General features: G+C 31.3%; 2 protein-coding genes across 2 annotated transcripts in view; one reads left to right on the top strand and one right to left on the bottom strand.

The window, feature by feature from the left end:
- Nucleotides 1-19,975, bottom strand: part of LOC110996625 — a 41,486-nt gene extending 21,511 nt beyond the window's left edge. Inside the window, exons 1-2 of the mRNA XM_022264387.2 lie at nt 19,569-19,975; nt 8,952-9,052 (exon numbers count right to left, since the gene is read on the bottom strand). Coding sequence (XP_022120079.2) covers nt 8,952-9,052; nt 19,569-19,742 — 275 coding nt within the window. The 5' untranslated portion in view covers nt 19,743-19,975. The remainder of the gene's footprint in view (nt 1-8,951; nt 9,053-19,568) is intronic.
- A 2,232-nt stretch (nt 19,976-22,207) lies between these two features.
- LOC110996613 (NADH dehydrogenase [ubiquinone] 1 beta subcomplex subunit 10) lies at nt 22,208-23,340 on the top strand. The gene is made up of 4 exons (XM_022264372.2): nt 22,208-22,394; nt 22,466-22,601; nt 22,782-22,921; nt 23,171-23,340. Exons 1-4 carry the CDS (start codon nt 22,310-22,312, stop codon nt 23,275-23,277), a joined length of 468 nt encoding a protein of 155 aa, XP_022120064.2. The 5' UTR covers nt 22,208-22,309; the 3' UTR covers nt 23,278-23,340.
- The last annotated feature ends 130 nt before the right edge of the window (nt 23,341-23,470 follow it).

Raw genomic sequence — 23,470 nt, 5'->3', positions numbered from 1 at the left:
GAGGCTACAAATAGTTTTCCCGTTAAAGCTGGGAGACCGGAATATATTGTTGCGGAAACTGTTATAAAGACATGCAATTTTTCAAACAGTAAAACATTATTTTTGTAATTTTTGCGGCGCGATAATATTTATTCGAAATTTAAATGTTGGTTAAACTTCCGTTCGTTTTTCTATAGGATATAAAATGTTTCTGTTGTTTCATTACTTAGTTTTAACTTTATAATTACTAGAATAGAATAATTTTAACTGGTACAAAAACTGTGTTATTGTAGAAAGCTCAGTAGATACACGACACACACACAGAACACTCAACGTAAAACAAATTAAAAAACAGTGTTACTTTAAAAATAAAATAAATTGTATGTATTGTTCGTGCTAAAAAACTACTGTAGAAGAAAAATATAACTCTCCTAAGCTTTTATATACCATGTTTTATTAATCTAAATTTTATAGTAGATGTATCATTGGTATATGACGCGTGAAATAACTAGAACGACAGCCTTAGAAAATAGAGTGTTGTGAAATGAGAGCCCTTTTGTGCCCTATGGTCTCACAGAGAGCTCTCCACGTCCAAGTAGACTTGCGCAAATCAATTAACTCGTCAGCCACCATTCATCTCCCGGGAATTTCTAATTATGGCTTACTTTGTAACGATACCGGAAAATGGCGGCAAATAAAAAAAGTTTTAAATGGAAACTAGGAATTCTTCCGTAATTGTTCGATTGGTTACAAGTAAATTAATTAATAAAGCCTTTTATAAATGTGACGAATACTTAAATGATCCTGATCTTGTTTTAATTTGCTCCAGTTCAAACAATTTATATTAAAAACTTGGCGATTGAAAAGAGTGGCGGAAAGTTTCTTGCCAGTTCTTCTTACCCGCTCTACGCCCTTGACTTGCTAACTGGTTGTAAATGTAAATTTACAATTAATTTAATTTGTTTTTTTGACGTTAAAGTGTACATGTTAACCTATCAAGAGCATGTAAGAAAACGAAAGAAAACAACTTCTACTGTAAAAAGTTCCATGTAATAACCGGTTATTTTTTTCAGTCAGTTAAGGGACCTTGTGTCTTAAGTTAGTCTAATTAATCTCTTATTTCATGTTATAATGAATATATCAAAATTAAAAATATTTTAAATAAATAGGACTTGTCAATCGCATAAAAAGACAGTGTATCTCAGAAGTAATACAAAATATTATATTAAATTAGATTGTTAAGGGGGGTCCAAAAATAAGCCTGAACCTGAACAAACGAGTTAAACCTTTATTCCAAGTGTGTACAAATTAATACAAGAGTTATAATTATAACACAATAAAGCCATTTTTCAAAAAGGCCCCTGATGCCTGAAACTTTCTCAAATTTGAAGCATCAAATTCACGAGAATATGAAGTAATAATAATGGAATAATATTACAAATAGCTGTGGCTTAGGTTCTAATTCCAGAATTTTCCAAACTTAGTTATTGGGTCTAAACTCTAAAACAATACTTAATGACATAGGAAAATGAACGTAATATTACCGCTTTACTGACTCTTTTCCCTTTATTAGTCCAGTGTTATGCAAAGATAAAAAAAAGATATTCAGCCTGTGTTTCTATTAATATACTTCATCAATATATATTGCTTTAGGTATGCAAATATTTGCTCAACGGGTAAACGGTTACAAACTGTATAAACAAAATGCAGAAAATATGTCTAGTTAGAACACATTTTCTTATATGTCTAAACTAAAATCCCATTGATTGACATCTTGGAAAGAAATGTTAAAATGCCTACATTGATTCATAATATTATGATACATCTGATTACAAAAAGTAGGTATACACGCGAAACTGACGTGACGATTACATTGAAATACAAAATAAAGAGTATGTTTTTTTTTATAAATCAGAATATTTTAAATAGCAACTTCGCAATAATACATGGAGTTAATGTAGTAATTTAATTTTTCTTAATATATAATGGCAATAGATATAACGTAATGCCTGTTTCAAGTACAAGCTAGGGAAACTAAACGCTAGAAATAATTTAATTTTAACAATTAAATTACAATCTGTCAACTTGACAATTAGACTAGCGTTGACCAATCGTGGTCATCGCTGAAAAACATTCAAAACGTTCATACAAAGAATATAAGAAAATTGAATTTATTAAAAAGGTTTTATTTAAATTTGTAAAAAGAAAGATAAGGTTATATACCCTTTTTGTAATTTCAACTGCTTAATTAATTTTCACGCCATTCCAAATAAATTGCTTTTCAGAAAGAATCCCACAAGAAAAGTTGAAACGTATTACGAAACATTTTTCACTTTTCTTATTAACGTTTTAACCAACAAATTGCCATTTTGTTTCTTTGTTTTTTAAAAAGTATTTTTTTAGCTAATATTGCGAGAACAAAGCCATGTAGTATTTTCAAGATAACTTCACCTTTTGAGAGAGCGGTAATTATATTTTTTCTTGATCTAGTGAGTTCCAAAGAATTGATGGTATGGTTTACGTTTCTAATAAGTAAACTTTACCTTTTTTTATAGAACAGGGGGCAAACGGGCAGGATGCTCACCTGATGTTAAGTGATACCGCCGCCCATGGACACCCTCATTGCGAGAGGGCTCGCGAGTGCGTTGCCGGCCTTTTAAGAATTGGTACGCTTTTTTCTTGAAATACTGACGATTGACTTGAAGATTCCACAAAGTGGTGGTACGCGGCAAAAGTGCCTTGAAAAACGCGCAGTTGTGGAACGGCGGACGTCTAGGTGATACGGGTGGAATTTCGTATTCTGCCTCGATGTCCAATGATGAAACACAGCTGCAGGTATTAATCCGAACAACTCCTCTGAACTCTCTCAATGGTAAATGCGATAGAAGATGCAGAGTGACCCCACATCTCTACGCAATTCAAAGGATCAATCAATCGATCAATGGTCGTAGACGATTCGAACCGCTCTTCGTTGAAAAAAATAAATATCACCTTTGAAAATCCTGCCGGAAAAGGTAGGATTTCCAAAGGTGATATTTACAATTGCGCCTGAAATCACTTGACAATCCTAGGTCTTTTTGGTCTTGTCGACCGCTTTGAGCCCTTTGACATTAACATTATATTCTAAGTTATTATTGTATCACTAGTTTTTTCTATTAAAATTAAAATTTAAAGAGGCTATAATAATATACGACCAAGTTAAGATTTTAAAAAATACATGATAATAGTTAGGAATTGCAATCTATTAGATTCCATCGCACTCGCTCACGTGAAATAATAAAAGTCACATACGTCCGAGTACAAAACTGGGTTAACTGGTAGCTATTGAAAACCTGAGCAAATGTACGGGATTAAATTGCATCGCGTTTTTCTATTGTCGACAAGTTTATACGCACGATAAGTTCTTTGCTGAAAACAATTGATATGTCGTTGGCTATCAAACGTTTAAAACGACTAGAGAAAAATACTGCTTCTACGTTTTGCGTCTGGGCCTCAGATTCTTGTATCTGTTACGTAATCATTTTTTTTCTTTTAATACATAAAATATATAAGCTAACGTCTGATGTACATAGACAGAAAATCAATTGGTGCTCGGGGGATCGAACCAAACTACCGGAGTATCGCCCACTTAATCTAGTAGGATAATACTACTCACAAAAAAATTCGATATACACTAGCCGCGACAAACGCGTGTATCATAATATCTCAAATACTAGTAATTCTTATGATACTTGGATATCCTCTAGCTAATTTAAAGCCTATTACAATTTTATATCACTTGCATACAAGTAAAATTGATTTGATGTTTGAAAAAAAAATATAGTAGCGGAGTATTTTTACAATTTAAAATTCAAAACTGTGATAGTCTCCTACAGTGACTTCATTTACCGGTTGTCATAAGGTTGTGATGATCTTGAAGTGACCTTGAAGTGATATTATTGATCTGCCTAGTGATTCATCCTCCTAAAGTCAAGTTTTCGACTCCTGACTGCACACTGACAGCTCAAATAAAACCGGACTAACGTTCGTGCCATCCAGCCTCTTAAACAGGCAAAATGAGGGAATAATCTAGAATATCCCATCGAATCACCCATGAACATTGTAAGAATAAAAAAATATTACCGATGTAGTGGGGGCGTACTTCTCGACGCGTAACACGTCATTCGTGAAATAGAGATTTTTTTTTTTTGAAAAAAATTGTGAGATAAAAAAGTCCCTGGACACGATGGCATGGGAGTAGAGATAATAATAATTTTAAAAGAAATTTTGAATAAAATTGTTTAGAATAATTGAGAAGCACTAAATCTTTTCATGTGTCGCCCGTGAGTATAAGTATCTGATGTAATATTTATTTGTAATAATCTTTTGTATGATTTCTCTTAATACCGTGCCTATAAATAAATATTATGAATGAAACAAAAATAGAAGTGTGTCCCAATATCCCAATACGGGTTCATATTTTTAGACGTTCAGTTGTTTTTTTATTATTTAACTTTACATACTTCGGTATTATATATAAGGTCTATCTACCCCTATCAATCGCATTAACTAACCCACTGTACAGTAATACAAAAATTAAATTTCCTATACGAGTCAATTTAATATTTCCACTATGCATTATAAGACAACCTTTCAAACAAAAAACCTTTTAATAAAATTGATCACGTCACGATTGAGCGAATTAGTTTAAAGTTTTATGAGAATGCATCCATGATCACTGCATTTTTAATACAAATCGATTTTTCGTGTAAATCGTCATTTGTAACGGAACAGTTTAATATTTAAAGGCCGCCTAAACTCTTTATTATTACGTCTCAATACTACTGCAAATATTTCAATTACTACCACTTAGGGTGTATTTGGAGTAACTGAGTTCTATTATCAGAGTGATTCAACAGAAACAGAAACAGGTACAGAAAGCCTGATGCAAAATTACCATAAGTAAACCAGAACAAATTCTCTTTATTCTACCATTAAGCAACTTCGTTTCATCAGATTTTGTGAACAATACTGTAACTTGTATTTCTTTAGTAAAACATAAAATTATATTAAGAGATAAAATATAATAATAATAATAATATAGCCTTGTAGATCAACTTTTTAAGTACACATATAAACATAGATTACGTTGAAACTAAGACAGTTAAGAAAAAAAACTATTCTAATATTTGTATCTTGCTGCTTTTGCAGATCTGTTTGCCAACCGGCAAAGGCCTCCTCCAACCATTTCCATTCATGCCTTTCTTTGGCCTGTTTCACATCACTCCTGCCACTCGTCTCTTATTGTTTTTTTTAGTTTTTGTTTTCTTTCTTGTCCTTTCTCTTTTCTATTTTTGGTTGGAGGGTTGCGGAGAGATAAAATATAGAACATGATTAATAAGGCTCGCGAATGAATTAGGACCATATTACTTGAAGGACCCTAAGTTGAAATGTATTCCGTAGAGGTTCAAACACTATACTTTTGGTAGTTGCTCGTTTTTGAAAAGATAGACCAAATAATGCAAAAGCAAGGGCGCCCAAATCGCTGGCAACAAGCCAACGCGGCCCGTTGGCGGTTTTAATAGCAATATTTAAGCTTTTCGATTTAACGCAGACACTTACGAATAAATTATTGCCTTTGTAATCTAAAGTAATTCCTAATGCGCCCGTTTGTATTCAAAACTGGCTAACCATCGAGAATAGACGAGTGAATATAGTATGTCACAGATGACATCTCTTTTGCGTAAACGAAGTATCTAATAAATCTACATTATCAATTCACGAGTTAATACTTTAAGTTGAATCAACGCAATCTGTAATCTTTCTCAATATATTGAAGATTACAAATTTTCATTTCTACCAACCTTGTCATAATGTGACGAACAGAAAAATCCTTACTGCATTCGTTCGAGAGTTTTCGACGATATGTTTAGCGACACGATCACAAATAAAATGGTACTATCTGACGCGCTCCGTCGATTTCTGGCTTTTAATGTTTTTATTATTTCCTCATGACGTTTTTTCTTCTTATTAATAGCACATAATATAGATTGAATACTGATCAGTGTTGACCTAGTGGTGTCAACGTGCAACGTTTCATATATTTTTTAAAGCACCCTTGATTTTTTTTAAGAAATACTTCTTTTTGTTTATACTTTTAGGCCCTGAAGATTATTTTTTTTATATAACTATCACATTCAATACACATATGTATATGAAACATTATGTTATTAAGCACATAACGTAAACTACTAATAATAGTTCATAGTATTATTTCCCATCTACTCTGCTGTGTTCACAATAATCTTAAATCACTTCTCGTTTCAACAAATTAGAAAGTCAATATTTCATAATAAGAGAAACTTTGAGAAAACGTCTGAAATTATGTAAATTAAAGTTGGCAACTCTGAGAAGCTTTGCCAGAATAAACCAAAGCATAAATAAAGTATAACAATAGATTTAAAGTGAAAAGTACAATAAATATTTGGTATAACACGAGCCCCGGCCTGAGCCAAAATTATTTTTAGGAAGACGTCGCGTCGCCTGCTAGTTGAACTTGAACCTGACATCGGCAGATTTCACAATAAGGGAACGGATAAAATATATGAGACTAAGGGCCTGTTTCACAATGTCCGGATAAGTTCTAAATAAGCTATTTATTACTTATTGGTAGGATAAACAGTATTTTTGCATTTCACGACTGTCGATAGCGCTTTTCGACATGAAATGTGAAGTATCTTATTCGGAACTTTTATCTTTCGAATAATTTATGTGTTGCATAGCTATTTGGTACTTTATCCATACATTGTGAAACAGGCCCTAACACATTGAATGCTTAAACAATGAATTCAAAGTAAAACTTTTTATGGCGAATTATGATTAACTAAGTAAGTATGTATGTTTGAAAATATCTATGAATGTAAATTAATATTTAAAAAAAAAACATTTATCGGATCCGAGTGGTCGGCAATCGGCATACAACACATCGGGGGCCTTATACTCGGATGCGAGAGCTACGGATGGCAATGGTTTCAAAAAAGAAACGGGACGCTCGCACGGATCCGAGTAGGCAAAAGAAGATTTAATGTGTTAAAACGTCGTAATTCTTTTAAAAGAACAAATCCTTTTTACGTAGCTAAATAAATTTGACGTTCGTTTTCAGAGGCCAAATCTCACTTTAGGCCGCTACGCCGGCGGAGTAAGTAAAGTATTTCATATTTTAAATAAAAAGACCAGGAGCGTTTTTAAATATAAAAAAAAAATTAAAGTCAAATAGATTTTTTAATAAAAAAGTTACATGTCGCATAACTTCACGTCAAGTAAGTAAACATAACTCCAGTTAAAATGCGTAATAAATAACGATATAATCCTGTAAAAACTGTATTCATTTAAATACATTAAATATGTAAATGAACACTTAACCTCGTTTATACCTTTAACGCCGCAGGACCTGTTATTTCCTTGATAAGAGAAAAATGCGTTTTCCTTTTTATTTATTAGCATTTAAACGTTTTCTATAGTGCATTTAGTGCAAATGTTAGTCTTTTGCAAAACTCAAATTTAGATTCCCTATTCTGTGGGTATTGAATATTGGCTATACCATAGATAAATAAAAATATAATCTGTAGCATTTGATTTATATAAAAAATCACAGATGAATCAAATAATGTTGTGTCCCTTTTATTTATCAATATTTAAACGTTTTCTATAGTGCATTTAATGACAATGTTAGTCTTTTGCAAAACTGTAATTCCCTATTCTGTGGGTATTGAATATTGGCTGTACAATAGATAAGTAAAACATAATCAGTAGCATTTGTGCTATACAAAAAATCAAGAAAGAAAAAATTTTGTGTCTTATTTATTAACATTTAAACGTTTTAATATGGGATTATGAAATGAAAAAAGATTTTATATATCTTGTTCAGGACTTCACACTTAATAAAGGAATTGTTCATTTTCATAAAATATACTGTTGACTTTTCAGCAGGATCCTGGTCACAAAGCCAACGTTCCAGACTTGCTGAAGACCTCAACTCTTTATGGACATGGCCTGCTCTGACTGCCATGGCGGCATTAAGTCTCTTAAAAACCCTTGGAGCGTCCTTATTGACGTTCGTTTAGTATTTAATATGTATGTATTTCCTATTTCTGTATTATATTACGTTCAGAAGTGTGTGAATCAATAAAGGATTTTGATTTGATAAATCTATCCAAATCTCCACCATGCCCCGTTACAGTAACGTTAGTCACGACCTCAAATAATCAGAAACCCATGGTGTTAGCTTTTAATATTTGTTGACCTAGACATTTTTTTTATGATACATATAAAGAAAATAACGACTCTCATTTATATGAGACGTAATCATCTTTATGTTTGAATTTGCCGCGTTTCGCACAGAGTGATAGACTCGGGTTATCGATGGTATCGATTGGTAAAACATGAATACTCGATGGTCGGAATTCTAACCTAAAAATATCGAACATTGAAGATTTCAATTATTGGTTTAAAGGTTATTAATTTTAATAAGGAATAATAAGTAAATCACCTGGAGTAAAAACTTTTAATGTTGTTTTCTGTTTTTATTGCAGAAACCCAACTGAGTTTTTATTTCGAGAAGGAGTGGTATATAATAAGCTTATTACATACATATTCTTAAAAATCATGTGCCATAGTTGGTCTTTTCGGTAGTTTACATATTGTTACGAATTGACTCGAACATCTCCCCGAAGTGGGATGGTCCAGTCGGAGTAGGGATTATAAATTAGCACAATATTTTGTAGCACATGCGCACGGGCAATACCTTGGCATAAGTTTGAACTTATATAGTTTAAGTAAAGTCAGTAAGTGAATAAAAAATCATTGTTGCAATGTTTAATTTCCTACCCTAAGAACTAGATTAACAAGCAATAATATGAGTAGTTACTTTATAAATAATATATTATAATTATATGTTATGTCATACATACATAGGTGAAGGTGGATTTATTTACCTGGTTCCAGCAACTGGCTGCCAAACAGCATCAAGTGGCCCGTGCGCAGGCTGTGGCGGTTCCGCTCCATCCCCACCATTATCCGTTCGTCCTTCCCAACCCTGAAACCAAATTAAATATAATATTAGAGTTATTATATGCTAATGTGTTCCATTACTGTTGTTCATGTATTATTGATATGTACATGAGCACGCGTCCCTGACATGCCTTAAAAATATAAACACTCTTTTTGCCACCAGAAACAAAAGACTTCAATTTAAATTGAATTTCGAATATAATAAACTCTGTATTATTTAACCACAAAAGACTCAACCATAAAACTGGCAAAACTGTAATCATTTCGATATAAAGTTCATTTATTATCCAGCGCATGTACATGTCCAAAGTTTATTAATGCAATTACAAGTGATTCGACGCCATCTTATGATTAAAACCAAACAAAATCAATGTGTCAACGTGTGTCACGAATGCAATTAACCTAGAACGAAATAGTCATCAGTAGATCAATACCTGAATTGGTATTGTTGAATGACTAATTTTGTAAGGTCGAACGGCTCTGGATTTAAAACCCATAATAATGAAATTGAAGGAAGAACACAAACAAAAACAATAAGGCTGCAATATGAGTTTTTGTTTTAGATTGCAATTATCTTTTTTTCAAGTTATTACCTTCTTTTTAAAGCCAAATCAGAGGCGATACTGTGCGCTAAGTATGGCTTCCGTATATCAATTGCAATAATTAGTTTGTTTTCTTTTCCTTTGCTATAGCAAATTGCATGAAATCTACTTCTGCAAGACCGGGTTAAGAAAAAGAGTGGCGGAGAGTTTATTGCCAGTTCTTCTCTTCCGTTCTACGCCCTTGATTTCAGTTATATTTAATGTATATTTCTTTTTTGACGTTTATAAGTATACATTATGTTACCTATATAAATGATTGATATATTATATGATGATTTTTGATTGATTTAATTTGAAATTCGAACGCCTATGAACATCTATCATTTACAAAAAGTTAAGTTAAGTTTAATTCTGAACAAAGTTTGTTGTATACCTTACAGCAACCAAAAGTTTGTAATTCAGTTCGTATTCTAGAACGTAATGGAACTTGAGCTTCAAGAACTGTCAAATCATTTCACACCATGAAGTTTGCCACTTCTGACACAATTTACACAGATAATTGTGTTCTGTTTCAGTAATTGGGTTTGTAGTATTATATGCACATTGTATATGATAAAGATATTGTTATATATACGGGAAGAAATATTAAGGGCGAAATCATGTACTTCAAATCTTATTATTAATTATTTCTATTTTTCGTAACAACTTAATATTAAAACTAATATGAGTTAACTTTGATTCAGGATATTTTTTCTTAATTAACTTTGGAATAGAGCGTCTGTTATGAGCAGAATTGTTTCGATATTACTGGTGAATGTTAGTGTTGTACTGTTCTTAACTTTATTTTGATTTGTTTTTAACTGTACTCCCCCTTCTCCCCCCTGGTGTTCAACTATACTTAGTATAACACATAATACTAGTTTGTTCCTATCGATTTTTATACCAATTCTATGGAGCGTCGACTCAAAGAGATTAAGGACTATCGTAATAACTGGCGGCTACAACAGTTTTAATAGACAAATTAGTTATGACAAATGTAGTGTAAAACCACAGAACATATAAAGGAAGGCCACCTCCTTTATATGTTCTCTGTAGAAAACCATAAGGTTATCTATTAATTTATTAGTCTGTATAAAAGGTAAAAAACGAAATATTCGTTGGGTAATTCACTTAATTTTTCAAGGCAATGTTGGTATAGAATTTAACGGCGACGTATCACTGTTTGGCTACAGTTATAATATAAATAAACGCTGTCTGTTGTTATAGTTCGTCTACGAAAGTATAAACGTGATATTTTGTGAACGAGTCTTTGTGTGTGGTAAAAGAAAATATAGTTAAGAAAATAAAGATTGTCATATAAAATAAGTACAGAAGAAAAATAATCAGCGACTGCTTGTAGCACAGGAACAATAATAATATTAGTAGCTGGATAAATAAATAATAAAAAAATAATGTAATTTGATTTTGGAAATTATATTTAAGTACGAATTACATACTAATAAAATGATGAAAGATGAATATAATAATCGAATAAAGATAATCATAAGAAAATTATATTCATATTTAAGTTTTTATTTGACTGACATCTTTAAACGACTTATTCTATGTATAAGTTGACAAAACATTTCATGAAAATCGTTGAAACTGATATATATATATAATATAATTGGATTCTCGGAATTCTTATATATATAAGAATTGCTCGTTTAAAGATAAATCTGAAGAGTACAATAATAAAATAATTGTGCCAAACTAGAAACTATTTCTTGATGAAAGCTATAGGCCATATATCTATTAGCTAGTGTACAAAGGAAAAGTTTTACTCAAAATTCCTATCATTTCCACTTTCCTCTTCGGAAACAAAAAGCGCTTGAAGCTCCATTTCGAAACTATAAGTCTTTTCTGACACACGATGCCGCCACTCCTTCACGCGTTTTATCCCCGCTGAGCTGACACGACGTACAATTTCATTACCCTAGCTTTGCTGAATAATAGGTTAGAAATTTCAAAGATATTTTGGTAAGTTTTCAAAACAAGAGTATATTTTTTTCTACTTCAAACAGATTCAGATAGATTTAAGATATTGCCTTTAAAGCTATTTTGCAGTAATTAACTTTTTAAAATATGCTACTATTTTAAAAAGTTAATTTTTCCCTTTCCCTTTTCGGCTTAGTAAGACTGATAATCTATTATTATTAATGACATTTTAGGTGAATGACAATTTTTGAAATCATTCCAGTAGTTATTTTACTCATTGCAAACATACAGAACTAATAATCTAACCTTTTTATAATATCTGTTTAGATATATGTATATAGAAGTATATATACAGTGTGGTCCAACTAGTGTGGAAAATACCACATGTATGGTCTGCGATTTTTCGTAGTTTTCAGTTATATTATATTTAAAGTTTTTAATGTTTTCTGCCAGCGAGGTTTTGAAAATTCATATCTTTTTTTGTTATAGGTATTTTGCAGATTTTATTCTGTGAAATGATTGTTTTAAATGTTGTTTATATTTAAAAAAATCTTAAATTCCTAAATTTAGTTAAAGGTACTCAAAAAATGATTTAAGTTTAGTTTATAGCTGGATTTACCCAAACATTCGACTTCTATTAAAAAAATACAAAAAAGTTTCCCTATCTTCTGGCTAACTTTAAAAACTCCGCAGGGTTCTAAGCTACCAAAATCATAGAAAAAAATGGTCCTTTTTTGTTGTAATCGACCTTTGAAGCATTAAAAATGTTTTTTTTTTATGGTAAATTAAAGTTTAAGTTGTTTTGTAATAATTTTAATACCCATAAATGTAGCTCGTGCAATTCTTGCAATTATTTTGGTCTTACCACTTAAAGTTCAAAATGTTATTCGAAATGATTATTGCTGTAATAACCTTTTTATATTTATTTTAGTTTTATATAATAACAAAAAAGGCACAATTTACTGAAGAAATACGAGATCTCTTAAACTGTTTGATATATTTGTAGAAGTAATTGTTTTACATGTACAATTGATTGGTTCGAAATTCTTCAAAGACAATATTAGAAGCAATTAAACTAAGATCAAATGAATTAATCCTGAGCCTTATCAATGTCTGAGCCGCTTCATTTAACGTCAAAACAACTAAGCTTATTGGATTCACAAGTTTGCAAACACTTATGCCCAGTGAGCCAAGAACGGTTATAGGGGAATCAATACTTCCTCTTTAACGCCATACAAGTTCCGTAGACGTTTCAAAAATTCCTTATAGATTTCTTTACAGACTACTCATCTTATTGCGATTATATATTTTTCAAGACCGTAATTTTTACACGCAAAATCGGATTAATTACTCTTTTGTTTTTGTCACGGCGTGTTTTCGCTGTGATGAATAGAAGTAAAGACATAGATATTTTAATTTCAACTAATAACGGTAAAATTGTTTATTTTAATAGTAGATAATAGCCTTTTTTCGGACATAACATTATTATTATTATTTTTCGTAGATTGTTTTTTTCTTCCACTTTTGCGTGTCCGTTTGCCAGGTGACAAAGGCCTCCTCCAATCTACTCCATTCTGGCCTTTCTAATGCCACCCTACCCCATGTTGTTCTCGCGACTTGTCTAATGTGGTCCCACCTTTATGGTCTACCTCTATTTCTCTTTCCATCTCTTGGGAATATTTTAATAGTAGTAGGGATAAAAAAGAAGATCTTTTGTAGAAGGCTAAACTAAATACTTTCTCGGCTAGTCCTTTGTATTAAATGAGCTGGTGGTTACGAGATTTAAGCGTAGGCTGGCTAACACATTGATGGCGATAATAGCATTAAATTAATACGATTTCAGTAAGCACTAACTTTCAAAAGACATGTTGTGTATATTTTATAACCTTGATACGTTGTTTATGAGATGAAGTATTTCGAGTGCTAATAATAACAACTTAATTAGTTGGTTGGTACAAGAAGGGAAATAATTAACTGATAATTATCGATATACACTTTGTGATTAAAATGTTATTAGAAAATAATTTTATTATAAAGCATTGGTACAAGCAAATCTATATATTTAAGATGTGTTTTGTAAAAGTAAAAATATGTGAAAGTTAAATATAGTTTTATAACTGATAACCACAGCTTATATCTTTGGAATTAGAAGAAAAGCCCTCTGTGTGCCTTTTGACTGTATTCTGGTTTTAATTAAATGATAACTACTTTGCGATTATCTGATTTTGAATAAACAAAGCCTTTGTTTAATCACATTGTTCAAATCAAATTTACTACGGAAAAATTACTACTGAAAAATCTTATCGTTACAAAAATTATAGAGAAAGGATTCTGTAATGTGTCTGCCAATTTTTCATAAATATACTCATATACATTTATCTCTTGTTATAACATTTTAATTATTTTTATATGCATACTGCATCAACTTATATTATGGAACTTTTTCTATAAATTGCTTATTTATTTAGAACAGAATAAAAATAAATAAAACAGCGAAAAATTATTATAAGTAGCTTCGAGCCTTATCTGATTTATAATTTACGTTCAATAAATATACTTTTATTTAATTGGACACGTTCGGGTCACAGTTTCTAAACTTCAGCGATAGAGAGCATTACAAAGCCAAATACAAAAGGGCAAATATTGAATGTCAGTTGTTTCAAAGGGTGCGGCACAGATCGCTTTTCAAATAAATTTAATGAAATCCAAGTGAGACAAATTGGTCACATAATACCAGGCTTTGAGACATTTTAATATTCAAACTTATATCAAAGCTAGGCTTCAAAAAGTGCTCATTAAACACCTTTTCCATAATTTTTCCAAGGAAAATTACTGTGTCAATTGAAAATGTAGGCTTTCACAACTCGCTCTAATTACTTAAAGAAAACACTAGAAGCTTTTTATAAACTAAGCCGCAGTAAAAATAAAATATAAAGATAAATATTAAGATCTATTTATATGATTTCAATTATATGCGTGTATATGATAATTACCACTTAAAACTTAGAAAGATTCATAAAATATAATTCTGCATAACAGTGTTATATATTTCATAAAACCTTAATTAATAATATAATAATATATTTATTTTATTTCTCACAAAAACATATACAATAATTGTCATTCTTCTTTGTAGCACTGCTATTGCTTAAGTGAGACTGATGCCTGTTAAAGGTTGTGCACCTGTGTTACAGGTCATCAGGCCTCCACCACTTCGGAACCACAAAATGATTATATGTAAAGAATAGACAATTATATTAATTATAAGGAAACCACATGGTATGCATGTGTGTTTGTGTGTGTGTGTGTTTGTGTATGTGTGTCTGTGTGTGTGTGTTCTGAATAATTGACGTAAAAAAATTGCACAATTATACTCTACATAATTATTAACTAAAATTTACATAAAATTTGTGTCAAACTTTATGCTCAACTATTTAGTTATGATAAGCATTTTCTCGGTAACCTCATAGTTTAAGTCCAATAGCCACACTGTAACCGTCTTCTTGCACTCATTTTTTGTTAGGGGATGTATGGAGAGAGAAGTGTTGACCTTAATTAAAATAAAACCGTTAAAATATTATGAAATATGATTATTTCAGAATATATTTAATGAAAACCGTATCAGGACTTTAATACTTTTTTCCGAATCTTTTATAGGTAATGTATTGTATAATTCAGCTTCTTGTTTAAGGGTCCTATAAGCTTTGTATAAAACTTTAAGACACAACTCTCAAACATTCTACGTTTCTTATAAAATATTAAAACTTTGTCGCTTAGGAAGAATTCTAGACATCATTAATTTACCATAAGGACGAAGTTTATATATTCTTCTTTTAAGTTCTGGAAAGAATAAAACATTTTATACAGTATTAAGCATAAGACGACTTTCAAACTCGTAATTAGTTTTCAGATGTAAGTATAGAAACTTAAACGTAATTACTTACGTGAAACTTGAATATTTCTAAGTTGATAAAATAGATACAATTCGTGGCATTAGTAGGTCTAAAATATTTGGTTTATTTTAAAAATCATTTAGAGAGAAATTGTGCAAGAGGGTCATTACTGTTGTTTTTTGTCATAATGTCCATATGAGGCAGACATATGCTTATTATTTTTTTTAAACTAGTATTATTAGCGGGTAGGAATTGAACATCATATTCTATGTTCATTAACTAAAATGATTTATACCGTATCCGATATCATTATTTATTTATCATTAGTTACAAGGGAAATCGTTGTAAAAAACTTTGCGTTAATAATGTGGTACAAGGATGAGGGACCTTTTCATACTAATAAAATTAAGATTATTTTGGGTAATAATAATAAATCCACCACTAAATAAATCCCGATTGTTGAGTTTGTTGCTGCCTATTTTACTGATTACCGATAGAAAATGGACGAAAGGTATTAAATAAAAGTAGGTATTATTTATATGTCGCTACATTTATAGTTTGAAATATAACATGATGAATTATATTTTTATATGATCTTAACGTATAAACAAAAGTTATTTTGTAATGAAAAACCCAAGAACGCACTTAAAATTCTTTATAAAATCAGTATTTTGTAGCAGACATCTCTTTACCTGAAGAGATTCCTTCTTTGATCTTTATCAAAGAAGGAAAGTTAAAACCAAACGTAGATAGCATAGGTAAAATATAATACTTTATGCTCATGTATAACGATACGAAACGAAGTAGTAGTAGTAGTAGTAGTAGTACATAGTAGTACTTTATATTGTTTCAAAATCACAGACTTTATTAAATAGACTAAACCTTTAATTGTTGTTTTATTTTTATGTAATGTGAATTAATAATTAGAATTATTTAAATTTCTGTATTTTATTGAACCAATTCTTCTGACGCATTCGAGTAAAAATAGGAATAAGGGTACATACCTACTTCTATACCGTTACCCTTTACCCTATCCCTAAAATAAACCCTTGATAACTCAAAACCTCTATTATATATTTTGAGTTTCCCTTGGACTTTAACTTATCGAGTTTCTACTTTGATAGCAGAATGTGAACAATATATTTGTCACCTCAAAACAGGAAACCTCACGTTTTCCGGTTGAGTAAACAGGAAAATAATTTTAGCTAATAAAAAACATTTTTGTGTAATAAGAAGAGAACTTATAAGTGATTTTATGAAAACTTTGTTACGCGAAAGTTGAGACAAGAACGCCCTCAAAGGAATTCGTAGATTCATTTATCACTAAATCTTTTTTAACAAAGTTGTCGGAATTGCTTAGAGTCCCTTCGCCATCGACATAAATAATTTAAAAAAAGAATATAAATAATGTCATAGTTATGATCATATAGGGTACATCCGATATTGATTCCTCTTTCATTTATTAATATTTTGAATGCAACAGGTGATTTATGTCTAACAAATGACCTTTCAAGCTAACGTAAGAAAACAATTTGTTAATATAGTACACATAAGAAACATCGTTTATTTTAGTATAACTGTTATTAATACTTGCTAGTCTGTGCGGAAAGAGAATCATCGTGAGATTTGAGGTAGCTGCAGTGCCAAACTGTAAATTGCGCAAATTACCTTTGTTAAATTGACAACACTGTTACGTCAATACAGTTGGGAGTAATCTTCTTGATATCCTATAATTTATTCAAATGTCATATTCATAATAATGCTACTTTGGTTATATAACTGTTATTATAACGTAAAAATTAAGTATATCATGTTTTGTGTTCATTGTTATCAACTTACGGCTTGAGGGGAAAAAATATATGCATTTACACTCCCTCTACCGATATGCCTATTTATAGTATTGCTAGCTGCCCCCGCAAACTTCGTTTTTTCTGTCTTTTGAGTCGTGTCATTTCTTGATCTTACTTAGCCTACCTTTTCAGTATATTCTAACACGAAAGCTATGCTACCACAAAGACTGTTTGGTTTTCTGGAAAACTGGTTTTCTTTTATTAAGTGAAAATTAAGGGTTGTATGTATTTTTGTACGATGTATCATAAAAAAATAAAAACAAAAATTTAGGGAACCACCCTTAACCTTTAGGGAAATGGAAAATAGATGTCGTCCAATTTTCAGACCCTACCGATATGCACACAAAATGTCACGAAAATTGGTCGAACCATTTCGGAGAAATTTAATTACAAACACCGTGATACGAGAAATTTATATATAAGATTAAAAAATTTATTAACCTTAAACTGTTAATGTAAATAAGTACGTAGATGTGAGCAACAGGTACATATTTTGCTAGTATTGCGAATTCGGTTTAAGCTTTTCACTACTTCAGTGCTTCTTTTGTGTGACAGGGTTACCTTACATTCACAATGAGGTAATATTTTACCCGCGAACTGAATACGCCTAACAAGTCACGAAGGCACCTCCAACTTATCGCTTTCGCTATAATACAAATGTCGTTTAACAGCGCCATCTTTATTAAATTAATCATTAATGTATTTTAAGTGACTTTAAAGAGGGATTTCTCTTTCAGTGACAAGAGTTCATTTTTATGTAAATTAAACTTACAGTACAAGTTCCGAACATACTAAGAATCTACAAACGTATTAGAACTCCCGTTCAACTTCGATGTGCTAACTCGGCAAACTCCTACATAGGTCAGTACACTAGTCTAGAATGTTAAACACTAAATACTGACATAAAATTAACAATTGTTTCACAATACGATATTTGCGTATACTATCTGAAGTAATATAAATAAATATAGGACAGTGTATGAGAAATTTGGAACCACGTAATAATTTATTTTAAACTAGTGACCCGCCCCACTTGCAATGCTGATGAAAAGCAGGTTTTTATTATGTATTGTTATTTCCGTCGCTGGAAAGCTCCGATAATATACGCGTTCGATCGCTATTTCTCCACTATTTATTATATTATTGGATGTAATTATACATATAAACCTTCCTCTTGAATCACTCTATCTATTTAAAACCGCATCAAAATCCGTTGCGTAGTTTCAAAGATTTAAGCATACAAAGGGGCATAGGGACTTTGTTTTATACTATGAAGTGATATTGAAGAGACCACATACAATGTATTGGTGACATACAAAAATAGATTTTTGTTTTTACAGCAGTTATACAACAAAAAACGGGCGCTAAGAATATAAAACAAAAAACAAAACGCACGTGCGTTTCAAGTGAACTTATTAAGTCAAATGCCTAATCCACTCATAACGTGAAACGTATTTCTGATTGACCAATCATGGTCAAACGAAACCCTCCATCGTTTTATATTTTGTTTCACATGGATTCCATTTATTTTTCACGTCAAATACAAGGTTAAAAAAAACTTAGATCTTATCGGTAAATCGCATTTTTCGTCTGGAAAACATCCATTCTGCAAAACCTTAAACCAAATTAAATAAACTCAATTTCATGGGATAATGACTTTTATTAGGAATTTACCACGTATAATGTATCAGTATCTATCCAATATCAATAACTTATACTTCCTTCGCGTAAAATCAAATTTTATTTTTGGCGATTATTTTTGAATGCTTATAAATTCTCAAAAAGGTATTCGAAAAAAGATCCATTTAATAAATGACTTTCTGTTTTTGGCTTATATTGAGTAGTCATAGCATTAATATATTTCGGTAACCCCTAACCTTTCCTGTATTTTTACATGTGTGCGGACTAATGTTATAAGCGGATTTATTTTAAGCTAATTTAAAAGATTTAAAAAAATGTGAAAACTTATTCATTACAGAAAAATATAAATCTTCTTTTTGTTACCAATTACCCGACGAAATCCTTGAAAATAAAAAATTGTCTAACATTAATATTCATTAACCTTGGGTGTTCGTAAACGCTTAAATTAATATCGTCAACATGTTTTAATGTTACACTTATAATTGGCGTTTAATTGTTTTACATAAACGTTATCTGTTCATAAAAACCAGTCAGGCGGAAACCTCCTTTCTTCACCTACGATAAACAAAGGCAACAAGCGGGCTCTCGTAAATAATTTATTATATGCATAAAAAATCTCGAGCGTTCAATAATCTCACCTGTAAGCTTTCTATGTAGCGGGATCGAGGAGCATTACTCGGGGGCCGCTCCAAAAACAGCAGTTCAGTAAGGACTATTACACCAAACACAGCGAAGAACATTATAAATATGAAAAAGCTGATGTTGGCGCGTTCTTTCGCGCGTGATGGGGCCGCTCGCGCCCGCCATCGCATCTTGCCGATTGAGCTTGCATGAGCGTCGGAATACACGACACCACTGTGTCACAAAAACAAGGAACCACGGTCACCAAGGCTGCGGCGTCCCGCGCGAGCCGCGCATCACAACAACGCACCACACCACACACTGCTGTGACGCACTATGCAATGACAGTCTTGACACCGGGCTGGGTTGCAAGACACGGGAATTCCAAACGCCAGTACATAGACATTAAAGTGAATACAAATTTTATCAAAATTCTCAGATAACCCACAAAAATGCAAAACGTAAACTGATACTGTTATTGTATTTATACTAGAACACAAGATTCTATATTACAAATATAATTGAACTGGATGTAGCATCTCGATTATAAATAGCGTGCAAGTGTGGTAAAATAGATGTAGCAACCCTCCATGTGATTCTATTGCGCATGCGCGCCGCCCGCCCTCGTTCAATGAGTGAACCAAGCGGTTTACAATTTTCGCATAATTTCCTCGTGACACCCTGATACACATTGTGATTTCGGTTCCATTCAATAGCTTACATACTGTTCAATATGTAAAATCATATTAAATTTATAAATATAAACTTTTATTGTAACTAATTTAAGCATATTTCTTTATAACAAGCAGAATAAAATAAATAAATAAAATAAAAATAAAATAAATAAAAAAGCCTTTTTATTTCCTACAAATATAACTTTTTACATTGGCCCATCTCCAAACGCTTACTTATCTAATTAAAATTAATACCATCTTATTTTTATTTATTTTCTACATTATTTACCTGTAACTATTTTATTTATTGTTATTAATATACTACTTATATAATATTTGCTACTATATATATCATATTTACTACTAGGTAATATTTACTATTACATTATTTTATTGTATTATTAGCTAGCTTGGTAAGATTTTAGTATACTTAAATAATATAATTTGTAGGAACCCCATTATTGTACAAGCAGAATACATGGTTAAAATACAGCTGATGATTTAAGTTCCTTTAAATCAATTCCTAAAATCAATCAAATTAATTTATTAAAATCGGCTTTTCCCCCTGATACCAGACAATTATTGTTTCGCTGTCCAAAAAGTTTTGGACGGGTACTATTGCTTAACAAAAGGCGTATTTTCAGATTTCCCAGACTGAAGCTGAACTTGGACAATGTTAGGTATATTAAACTATTAACCCGGTATCTAAACGAAATAGCGCCTTACGTTTAATATAGTGTTATTCTTTCAAACCTAAAGTGCTGAACCGTTTTAAGAAAATTTACTTATATTTAACCATTATATTTTAGAGACGCTTATGAGCTTGGCTAATTACTAATTTAATTTATATAAAGTATTATATTTTTAAACAAATACATTTTATCGATAATAATTGCGCATAGCAAATAAATATCGGTTCCCACTAGGCGTTTAGTTTTACAGTATCTTAAATAGATACCTACACCAATTTTTCCATTATTGTTTGTAATGAATATAATTAATTACTAAATAAAACCAGCTTCAACCATTATGCTCTGGTCCATAGATTTCTAAACTTACGTTCGTTTCGTGATAATGTCTTTTTATATGTATAGAACAGGGGGCAAACGGGCAGGACTCAGGAGGCTCATCTGATGTTAAGTGATACCGCCGCCCATGGACACTCTCAATGCGCCCTCTGGCGCGAGTGCGTTGCCGGCCTTTTAAGAATTGGTACGCTATTGCTGCTCAGCCGTGAATAGAACAATCGACCTCACGATTGAATGGTACATGCTTACGCCACTAACCATATTCCCAAAACCAGCATATTATGCTTACGCCTGGACAGTATAATTAGTGTCGTAACTTTAAATTCGTAAATAAGCATTATTCTTCTACAACTTTACAAATCTGATAATGGTTCTTTTCCGACTTAAGTTTATTATATGCTTACTGTAAATCCTAATTATGCTTAATGTATGATTGTGATTATATTCTTTTTAAAATTGGTATACATATTGTAAAAACTAAAAAAAACAAGCTGATTACAAACCTAAATTATTTAATGTTAGAAAAACAACGATGGAGTCTATGATATTACATCTATTTATTTTAAAAAGCTTAGCCCTTTTCATAGGGGTAAGGTAACAAAACAAAAAAGTTGTACATTTATGTGTGCCATTTTCAATAAAGTTGCAAAATGAAATGTTGTTATAATAAGTTTTTGTTATATCATGGCTTAGTTATAACTTTATGCCAGTTTTAAGTAAAATCTAGGGAAACTAAACGCGAGAAAAAATATATAAACAATTCAAAAAATTATAACAAGTTACTATTGCTAAGTTACTAGTGCACACTAGTGACTAGTCTGTTCTCTGTGTTTTAGACAATATTAATCTTACTCACTCACAGATAGAGGACCATTTGATATTGTCCTTTCCTTAATATGTCAGTAGTCAAATCACTGACACTCTCAAAAAAGTGAAGGATTTCTCTTAACTGTCAAAGTTTACTATAGATTACAGTAAAGTATGAACCCAACTGACATCGTTCCACATTAAATTTAATTTTGTATTTTCCAATTTACTTTATAAACCATTGCAAACATGGGTGCAGAGGATGATAATGCCTTTAGATCTTTTTTTAGCGCTTTGTATAGAACTGTAGATTCCCCAGTTACATGGTTTAGAGGTATGTGTCTTTGTTAAACAAAAATACAAATATTGTTATGTAAGCGATTCATGGTTATTTCTCTGCTGCAGAAAAGGTAGTTGAGCCCAACCAGAAAAAGTATCCGTGGTATCATCAGCAGTTCCGTCGCGTTCCAACAATTGATCAATGTTATAGCGATGATCCAGTCTGCGACTTCGAAGCAAACTCTCAATTCAAACGAGACAGGTTCTTTAAAATTTTTATTTTTATAGCAAGAACAGTATGTGCCTTGCTAATATTTCTTTCACTAAAATGGTAAAGAATACCACTAAATATATCCCTAAAATTATTTTATAAGTATATTTGGATGTTTGTTTACTTTTGTGCCTTTAAAAATATAATTTTTCAGCAAACATTTATTTTTAGGATGGTGGATTCTGAAATTTTAAATATTCTTCGTATGAGATTCGAGGACTGCATGATCTATGAAGCCCCTGATCATCTTACCAAATGCAAGCCACTTTGGGACAAATACAAGGATGCCGAAGAAGCCTGGTTCATTAAATGTATGTATATTATTAAATATACATGAGAGTGTTTAAATGTCTTATAATATTTAATAAATTTAATATTCAAATCAAAAATGTTAGCTTAAATTGATTAGAAGTATGTAATCAATTTAAGCTAACATTTTTGATTTGAACTCGATTTTATTTTCATATTATCCTACCTTAAAGTTCAGACCATTAGATCTTCTTAAATTACGGCATTTAAGAGTTGTAGATAGGTATGCTAATGTTTCAATAAACTTCTAGATGGTGATTTGGGAGCATTTGGTGATGCTCGTAAAGCTTACATGAAGCAAAAACACCGCATGATTTGGGAGAAACGTCATGGACCTCTGTCTGAGCAGACAAAGTGATATAACAAATAAATACTAAGTAGGAATGTAATATTCTGATTGCAATAAATTATTAAACTGCAAGTCCATTTTAATTAATACAGTTTCATTATACACTTGTAATGATTCAAAATAATTAGTTTATGGAACTAACTGGGGTTATCAACTTTTTTAAATACTGATGTGTTGTTTCATTTGTAATAAACCATAGGAG

The sequence above is a fragment of the Pieris rapae genome, chromosome 15, assembly GCF_905147795.1.
Source record: "Pieris rapae chromosome 15, ilPieRapa1.1, whole genome shotgun sequence".
NCBI classification, from domain to species: Eukaryota; Metazoa; Arthropoda; class Insecta; order Lepidoptera; family Pieridae; genus Pieris; species Pieris rapae.
Note: the sequence above shows the minus strand (reverse complement) of the source record. Positions and strands in the feature narration are given on the sequence as shown.

Coding starts and splice junctions, on each gene's coding strand:
- LOC110996613 (XM_022264372.2), top strand. CDS start 22,310: ATGGGTGCAGAGGATGATAATGCCTTTAGATCTTTTTTTAGCGCTTTG. Junction 22,602..22,781: donor TCTCAATTCAAACGAGACAG/GTTCTTTAAAAT, acceptor ATTTATTTTTAG/GATGGTGGATTCTGAAATTT. Junction 22,922..23,170: donor AGAAGCCTGGTTCATTAAAT/GTATGTATATTA, acceptor ATAAACTTCTAG/ATGGTGATTTGGGAGCATTT.